At 52.4% G+C, this 8,513-nt stretch overlaps 2 protein-coding genes across 11 annotated transcripts in view; one reads left to right on the forward strand and one right to left on the reverse strand.

Moving 5' to 3' along the window:
- The window catches only part of DUOX1 (dual oxidase 1), a 38,515-nt gene extending 32,425 nt beyond the window's left edge, over positions 1-6,090 (reverse strand). The window contains exons 1-5 of the mRNA XM_015557513.1: positions 5,979-6,090; positions 5,422-5,557; positions 3,657-3,747; positions 987-1,070; positions 406-570 (exon numbers count right to left, since the gene is read on the reverse strand). Coding sequence (XP_015412999.1) covers positions 406-570; positions 987-1,070; positions 3,657-3,714 — 307 coding nt within the window. The 5' untranslated portion in view covers positions 3,715-3,747; positions 5,422-5,557; positions 5,979-6,090. The remainder of the gene's footprint in view (positions 1-405; positions 571-986; positions 1,071-3,656; positions 3,748-5,421; positions 5,558-5,978) is intronic.
- A 107-nt stretch (positions 6,091-6,197) lies between these two features.
- The window catches only part of DUOXA1 (dual oxidase maturation factor 1), a 13,114-nt gene continuing 10,798 nt past the window's right edge, over positions 6,198-8,513 (forward strand). For 2 of the 10 annotated variants that reach the window (XM_015557624.1, XM_015557633.1), the window contains exons 1-3: positions 6,198-6,248; positions 6,456-6,606; positions 6,899-7,010. Coding sequence is in view for 3 of the 10 variants with exons in the window: in XM_015557623.1 (XP_015413109.1) it covers positions 6,852-7,030 (179 nt within the window). In the remaining 7 variants the exon portion in view is untranslated. Of the gene's footprint in view, positions 6,607-6,650; positions 7,031-8,513 lie in introns of those variants that run through there. The other 8 variants (XM_015557628.1, XM_015557629.1, XM_015557626.1 and 5 more) reach the window with 6 other exon arrangements.

Here is an 8,513-nt window from a genome sequence, read left to right on the forward strand (position 1 = left end):
TGTTTGACAAAACAAACCCGTCACTAGGCCCTAGCAACCCCATTTCGACACCCTCCAGCCCTCCTGCCAGGATAGGAACCCTGTACTGTGCCTGTCTTAGGAGCCACAGAGGCAAAGAGTGAGAAGAGCATCCCACCAAGAGTCCCCACCAGATTATTTTCATGCTCCTGCTTCTACCCCCACCCCCGTCAACAGCTCAACCTGGGGCACATTTATTCCTCTTCTAACCAGACTTTAACCTTCTGCTCCCACCCCTACCCCACCTCATTGCCAGCCCCTCCATCTCTCTCCCCAGTCTCTCTGACCCTCCAACATTTCTCTCCCTCATTCTCTGAGTCCCCCTCAGACATAGAGGTGTCTAGCTGACCCCCCTGGACTCTGTCCCCTACAGGTGGAGGCCCTTACCGAAGAAGACCCCCAGCACTGTGCGGTTCTGCAGGGAGGCCTGCCCTGCAGGGCCCCTCGTGGCAGTGTTGCTGATGTCACGGGGATTAGGCAGGTAGGGTTCTCCCAAGGGCTGGTACACACCATCTGCATAGGTGGCTGGGACCAGGCGCTGCAGCCGATAGCCTGCAATGGGATGGGTAGGGAGAAGGACCGATCCTCAGAGGGGTTCTCTGACCTTCTCTCTCCCAGACTTCCTCCATACCACAGATCTTAAAACCCTGGGACTGGATAAGCCTTTGCTGGTGCCTGCCAGTCCTTGCTCCTAAGCCAGTGGTTCTCAACCTTCTGGCCCTTTAAATACAGTTCCTCATGTTGTGACCCAACCATAAAATTATTTTCGTTGCTACTTCATAACTGTCATGTTGCTACTGTTATGAATCATAATGTAAATATCTGATATGCAGGATGGTCTTAGACGACCCCTGTGAAAGGGTCGTTCGACCGCTAAAGGGGTCGCGCCCCACAGGTTGAGAACCTCTGCCCTAAGCAGTGGGTACCATCCTAACCCTTGGCTCTGTATCCACTTGACTCTCACTTACCTTTGCTGCCCCATCTGTGCTCCATGAGGTTGTTGTACCATCCATCAAATCGCTGCACCTCCCAGGAAATAGCATTCTGAGCTCCTGAGTGAGGATGGAGGGAAGGGACAGCTGGGCAAGTCAGTACATGAGCGGATGGGCAGGCCTGCAGAATCTGTATCCTGTGAGCCTGACACTTGGGTCAGCAGAAAGTGGACATCCAGCGCAGATGTGGGAGGTAGGGTAGGGTACAGAGGGAGCCAATCAGAGCAAAGTGATGTTCAAATTCAAGCCCAATCTTTAAGCTGTTGGCGGGGAGGGGGTCAGATATGGCAGGGAGCACTTCAGGATTGTAGCCAGGCAGCCATGTGCAGTGTGCTGACAAATGGCCTCAGAGAGAAAGAGGAAGCAGAAGAACAGGGGCAACGGAGAAGGAGATGCGAGAGACTTTTGTCACTCTCACACTTCAGCTCCCTGGGGGACATGGCTGGACAGCAGCCATTCCAAGCCTTAAGACATCACACAGAGCAAGAGCTAGCCACCCCCAAACAGCCAGCCACCCCCAAAGAGCAAGCCACTCTTCCACACCGGAAAGGACATGTCATTCTCTGATCCGTCCCCAGGCAGGGGCAGGGGCTTGGCCCTCTCCTGATAAGCAGAGCCCAGGGCAAGGATGTGGGCCACAGAGCTGTGGTTTTGATCTTTTTTCCAGTTTCTTGGGTGGGATCAGGGACTGATAGTCAAGTGGATAACCTTGCCCCCCTTCTCTTTGGGGGCCAACATGTCCCCCATATAATTCCTCCTCTTGACACTATTTGCTCCAAAAATCTAGGGTTTGGGAGGGAGTACTCAGCTGCTGAGGGAAGAACTCAGGCAATGGGGGCAGAGGGAAGGATCCAGAATCAGAACGTTATCAGGGGGCCTTCTGGTCAGGAGATCAGAGGACCAGCCAGATTCCTTTCACCAAATGAGGAGGCCATAGCGCTGAGTTTCCCCCTCTCCTCAACTCAGAGAACAGAGCAAAGAAAAGGACTCTCATTAGCCAGAGGGAGACCTGTTCCTCAGATTGTCTCCCCACTCAGACCAAGGACAGGATCTCAGAGCTACTCTCCTGCCCCATAGTTCTCACACACACACACACACACACACACACACACACACACACACACCACGTGGTCAGAGAGGAAAAATGACTCAGGCCCTGATATTTGAGCAAAGAACTGAGGAGAAGCAGAATAAGTGACCCCAAAATATGTCACTTTGGCATGTGGATTATTTTGAGCTGAAGGCAGTCAAGCTATAGCAGACTCAAGAAAAACCTACCCTTTTCTCAACCACCTAAAAAATATTAGGTAGGGGCCTGGCCCAGAAAGAGGGTTAATACCAGAGTAACTTTTGATCTGGATGGCAGGGCAAACATCTAACCAGATATCTGCTCTTCCTATTGTCTTATAAATTTCCCTTCTCCCCTTTGATGCCCCAGACCACTATCCCATTCCTCAGCTTAGGGTGGTAAAGAAGCCCAAGAATCAAGAAGGGATGAAGGGAAAAGTTTTCCATCCCTGCAGAATCCAACTAAGGATCCCAACTTGGGGCAGAAATAGGGCAGCCACATACATTCTATCTCTAAAACAAGATGAACTTGTGGCAGAACAAGGGATGGGAGCTGTTGGGGAGGGCATGGGGGAGAATGCCTCTTGGGAATTAGAGGCAAAAGAAAAAGGGAAATCTAAGGCCAAGGCATAGATAAGGCTGGAAGAAATGCAAATGTGAGCAGCTCTGGCAAGGGAGAAGCTGCAGGGGCTGGCTCATCACCCTATGCCCGTGGTCTGCAAACTGCGGTTCGTGAGCCACATGCGGCTCTTTGGCCCCTTGAGTGTGGCTCTTCCTAAGCCTTAGGAGTGCCCTAATTAAGTTAATAACAGTGTACCTACCTATATAATTTAAGTTTAAAAAATTTGGCTCTCAAAAGAAATTTCAATCGTTGTACTGTTGACATTTGGCTCTGTTTGACTAATGAGTTTGCCGACCCTAGGCTGTGCCGCCAGCCAGGACAGATCATTTCACAGATTTTCTTTGCTCCTTGTTCTTGCATCCCCGCCCCTGATGATCACAGACTTGCTCTTTTAACCTAATTTGTGGCACCTTAAGCCCACTTCCCTCCTCAGAGACCCAGACTAGAGGGAATTGCCTCAGATTCTAGCAAGAGACCATCCAAAGCCAAAGGTAACAAGATGAAACTCTTGTGGATTTTTTCCCTAATCATGTTGTTTTAGAACGCTGGTGACTTCCCTTTGAGGAAGTCAGCATTCAGTCCAATCTGACCCCAACATCCTTTATTTGCTCCTGTGTCTAACCAGTCTTTTTCTATTTGGGGTCTGGGGTGGAGGCCATAGGGCTGAGTCTCCCCTTCTCCTCAACTCAGAAAACAGAGCAAAGAAAAGGACTCTCATTAGCCAAAGGGCCACCCACTCAGACTAAGGACAGGATCTCAGAGCTGCTCTCCTGGCCCCATACTTGACATGAAAGGAAGGCACAATCAACACGCTGGAGATGAGTGCCTGCAGGCTACTGTGTTAGCTAGGGAGCAGGCATAGAAATGAATGTGATAGAGCGTCTGTCCTTGGAGAAGCCCAGAAGATGCTGGGTTCCTCTGCTCCTAGCCATGAATCTCCTCCAAGCTGTACTCACCAGTGGGTATCCATGGCCCAACCAGGAGTGTCCATGCCAGAGCCAGGCAGAAGCCCATGATGAAAATGGAGAATACCGTAAAATGGAGACCCTAGAAAAAGACAGAGTGCAGAGAGAACGAACCCCAGCAGTTAAGGAAAGTCCGGTCAGGGCTTTGGCAGAGCTTTGGCATGAGTCCAGCCGTGGGGCTGGGACAAGGCCACAGTAAGTAGCACAGAGCAGGGAGACTCTCTCCCTCCCAAGAATCTTTCACTCATTCACAAATTACTTGATGAACACTCACTACGTACTGGGCATGGGCCTAGGCACTGGAGATTAAGTGGTGAACAAAGCAAACAGAGATCCTCACACTCCTGGGTGCCCAAGAATAAATGGAAAACTGTGCTTATGCAGGTGTTCCTTGGACGGAGCCTCGTTAGGAGGCCGGGATATGGTGCCACTGCCAGTCCACTGTGTGGATCTTAGATCACTTCTCTGGTCTGGACCTTGGTTTCCTCTTCCAGTTATGGGAGTAAACATGCTGAACTGTCTACCTTCTAGCACGGTTTTGGGAATCAAATATGAGATTGAGAAGTGGCAGGTGTTATGTAAATGTAATACAGTGGGGCCTTGACTTACCAGTGTCCCGACTAACAAGTTTTTTGAGATACCAGCTGTCTCTTCACGGATTTTTTGCTTTGAGTTTACAGAGTAATTTGAGTTAACGAGCTCCTTAACGAGCTCGGTCTCAGATGGAATTAAACTCCTAAGTCAAGGCCCCACTGTATAGAGAGTGTGGGCTGGAGCTTGGCTCCTCTGAGTCAACTCAGAGGGGTTCCTATGTTTAATGCCAATGTCCTGCTCGCTCTCCCCAGGCCAATAAATCACGTAGCGACAACAGGGAGACAAAGGCAGCAGGGGACTCAGGTTGGGACTTCTAAGTGGCACAGGGAGTGCCCAGCGCCAGTGAAGACCTCCTAAAGGCAATATGGAGGTTGCGGGTGGAGTGGGGCTGGGGAACTATCTAGTGGAGGAAGGTGGGAGCTCATGGAAAGCCTCATCTCCAAGCCAAACCCTCAGGGCTCCTGGACAGGTGGTCTAGCCACAGAGGAGGGAACCCAGAGGGTGACCTCAGCCCCACTGACCATATCTCATTAAAGAAATGAGCTCAGCCAGCGTGGTTCCATGGTTGAGCATCAACCTATGAACCAGGAGGTCATAGTTCGATTCCTGGTCAGGACACATGCCCGAGTTGTGGGCTTGATGCCATGTGGGGCATGCAGGAGGCAGCTATTCAATGATTCTCTCTCATCATTGATGTTTCTAACTCTCTCTCTCTCTCTCTCTCTCTCCCTCCCTCCCTCCCTCTCTGAAACCAATAAAAATAAAAAAATAGAAGAAAAAATGTAGGCCCTGTCATAATTCAAAAGTTTACTGTTCTACCCACTCCATCCCAGAGACTGTCCAGACACCACCAGCCTTTGATAGTTTGTGAAGAAAGAGCGGGGCTCTGGGTGGTTGAAGCCATAAGGCTGGACATGCCGAAGTGCCCACAGTGGTCCTTCCCTGATCTAGAATGTCCTGCCCCCTTCCCCTCCCACTCTGACTTCTGGATCCTTGGTCCGGACACCAATGTACCGCTCAGTCCCTAAAAGCAGGCAGCGAGCCTGCAGGCCAGGCTGTGGGAACCACCTGAAGGAGAAGGCGGACACGTAACAAGCACTCCTTGTGGGTGGGTAGCCACGGGGATTTACACAGCACATTTGTTCCCTAACTTTTTACCAACCTTCAAAGGAAGGCACAACCTCAGGAAAGGACTGTAAAGCCCCAGGCAGCGGCAGAACCAGGAAGCGAATACAGGCCTGCCTCCTTCTTGACCCACATGGCAACTTTTCCAGCCACGAAGTCCTACAGCAGTGACTCTGGGGTGGGGAAAGAGGAGTCAAGGCCGTAGGGAGTCCAACTTGGTCCCAAGGGAGGACTGAAGAGGAAAGCCTGGTCTCTAACAGTCCCCAGTTCCCTCCCTGGCATGATGTGCTGCTGCCAGGAAGAGCTCAGAGAGATCCCCGACGCCCAAGCAAACCAGGTCACCCAACATTCCCAGACCCCAAAGCATCTAGTCTCCCAAAACCTTGGTGGATGGAGGCTAGGCCCTAACGGGACCCACTGCAGCCTCAGGCGAAGAACCGAGGCGCGGGAGGGTCTGGCTGAATTCCCCTTGCCTCAAAAATGTGGCGGAGCTGGGGCACACTCTGCCGCTGGAGCTCCCTCCGCTCCCCCCTCCCCCGCCCCCCTTCTCCCAGCGCCAGATCTGCAGGCCCAGGGAGACCTCCGGCATCTGACCTGCGGTTGCGGAGTCCCCGCTTCAGGGACTGCGGCTTCGCTCCCGCCTGGCTCGAAGTTGAGCCCCGAAGTTGAGCCCCGGACTCCCGCTCTCGTCCAGCTCCCTCTCTAGTTCTGCGCCAGGACGGGCGGGGCTGTGTGTGTGGGGGGGGAGGTGAAGAGGAGACGGCGCACCCCAGATCTATGGCTGGGCGGGGCGAAATGGGGCGGGGTAGAAGCCGGCGCACTGGGGACCCGCGGAGGTGCCCCGTGGAGACCCGGGTGCGCAAGGTGAGACGTCACGTGCTCGCAGGACCCAAGTGGAGGGAAAGTTCGCGTCCGTGGCGAGGGCTCAGCTGGTGTGGCCACGTGGGGAGCGAAAAGGGCACGTCCGCTTGCACGGGGCTGCCGAGGCTGGGAGTGGAAGACGGAAAGGGTGCAGGGGGGCGGAGAGGCGCTCCCTAAACCCTCTCAGCACCGTGGGTTCTGGGCTCTAAGACTTTGGTCCGAAGACCTGGCCAGGCGACCCAGCAAGGTACGCATCCTCAGACCCTGTTGGAGACGGTGCTAACCACCGCGCCACCCCCGAGGAGTTCACCGTGAGATCGCGGAGGTCTCACGCCGCCCGCGCCCCGGACTGCATCGCTAGGTTTGTGCTGGAGCTGCCGGGGCGCTGAGCAAGGCGGGGGATGGGGGGGCGGAGAGCGGAGTCTGAGGAGTGGCTGCGGAGGGGCACGGTCCCTCCTCTGTGCCGGGCTGGCGTGGGGCAGCGCCGCGGAGCCTGGGCTGCAGTCTGAGAAGGTCGAGGGTGGTTTAAAATACGAGGTGGAGAAGCATCCGGGACCCGGTTTGTCGGGTCAGAGCCTGGTCCTTAAGAGATGAGGAAAGTGGGGGATGGAAGGGAGCCCCGCGGAGAGAAAGGGCGCGCGCTTTCTGGACAGAACGTCCGGACCAGGTCCCCTGATTCCACCCCGGAGAGCGTCGCGGGTGCGGTTCCATAGGAGGAGGCCGGCGGCGCGAGCTGCCACGCACGCATTGTTTGAAGACGCGAAGGTGGGGAACCCTGGTACCCTGTGAGTGGCTGCAGTCCCGGTGCATTTTGGAGGGGGGCTTGAAGTGCCGCCCTCCCCGGGCCCCTAGGGGCGCACTTCTTGTGTTCAGCCGGATCAAAACCAGATTTTCAAAGAAAAAGTTTGGTAAGAAACTAAGAGGAAGCAAGAAAAATCTTGTAAGGCCATAAATGTCGCAAGACTTACAGACACCCAGTCCTTCTCCTGGCTTAGCTAAAGTCTGGATAGTTCGGTTTGTATGATTCAGTACCCCTGGGTCCTTACTGCCTCAGCCCTTACTGGAGATCCTGGTCTCAGGCTACTTTTCAGATCTTGTTCTGATTCTCCATTTAATTTTTCCTTTAGTGCAACAACGCACATACACATGCCCACGCACGTTCTTGAGGAAGAGAGGCGGGGACAGGAGTTTCTGACGGGGTCTCCTTAGCCAGCCAGGGCTGTAAAGTTTTAATGGGGTCAACCCCAGCCAGAGAAATAAACCATCAATCACAGTATAGTAGCTGTGTATCACCAATTAGAGCTCTTGGCAACTCCAGGCATGTGACCCACTCCTCATTTGTAGGGAGAATTAATAGTCCTTACTCTATGGGCTCCAGAGATGGGGGAGGTGGGCAGGAGACTTCAGGAGAGAATTCCTGTCAAGCTGTAAGAGAGGCTACAGAGCAATAAGAAAGTGGCTGAGAACTTTGGATGCTGGGGACTGTAGCTTGTACTAGGATCAATTTTCTTAAAGATTGGATCTATTTCTTGCTGGCCCCTCATGCATACATGGGAGTCCCTTTTCATCCTATGGCAGGAAGGATGTGTCCGGAATACAACTTAATATGAGAAATGTTTCAGTATTTTAAGGGGCATCAGAAAGGGTACATCTTTCCAGGTCAGGTAATAAAGGAGGACCCCAAAGTGTGAGGATTGGCCTGCCCCAGTGAAAAAGTACCCCAGTTTTGTTACAGGGGCATCTGACGCAGGGCTTTAGTGTCTAGATGTCTGTTACTGAGAACTTCTTCCTTGTTGTGCCTGTATTTCTGTTTATATGAACTTGTAGGTGTATGTCTGATTGTTCCTAGTGTTTTGTTTTGTTTTGTTTTAATTAAATCTTTATTGTTCAGATTATTACATTTGTTCTTCTTTTTTCCCCCCATAACTCCCCTCCTCCCAGTTCCCACCCCACCATCCGCCCTCACTCCTCTCCCACTGTCCTCATCCATAGGTTCACGATTTTTGTCCAGTCTTTTCCCGCATCTCCCACACCCCTTCCCCCCCGCCAAGAATAGTCAGTCCCCTCCCTTTCTATGCCACTGATTCTATTATACTCACCAGTTTATTCTGTTCATCAGATTATTTATTCACTTGATTTTTAGATTCACATGTTGATAGATGTGTATTTGTTGTTCATAATTTGTATCTTTACCTTTTTCTTCTTCTTCCTCTTCTTAAAGGATACCTTTCAGCATTTCATATAATACTGGTTTGGTGGTGATGAACT

Source organism: Myotis davidii, unplaced genomic scaffold (genome assembly GCF_000327345.1).
Source record: "Myotis davidii unplaced genomic scaffold, ASM32734v1 scaffold46, whole genome shotgun sequence".
Lineage (NCBI taxonomy): Eukaryota > Metazoa > Chordata > Mammalia > Chiroptera > Vespertilionidae > Myotis > Myotis davidii.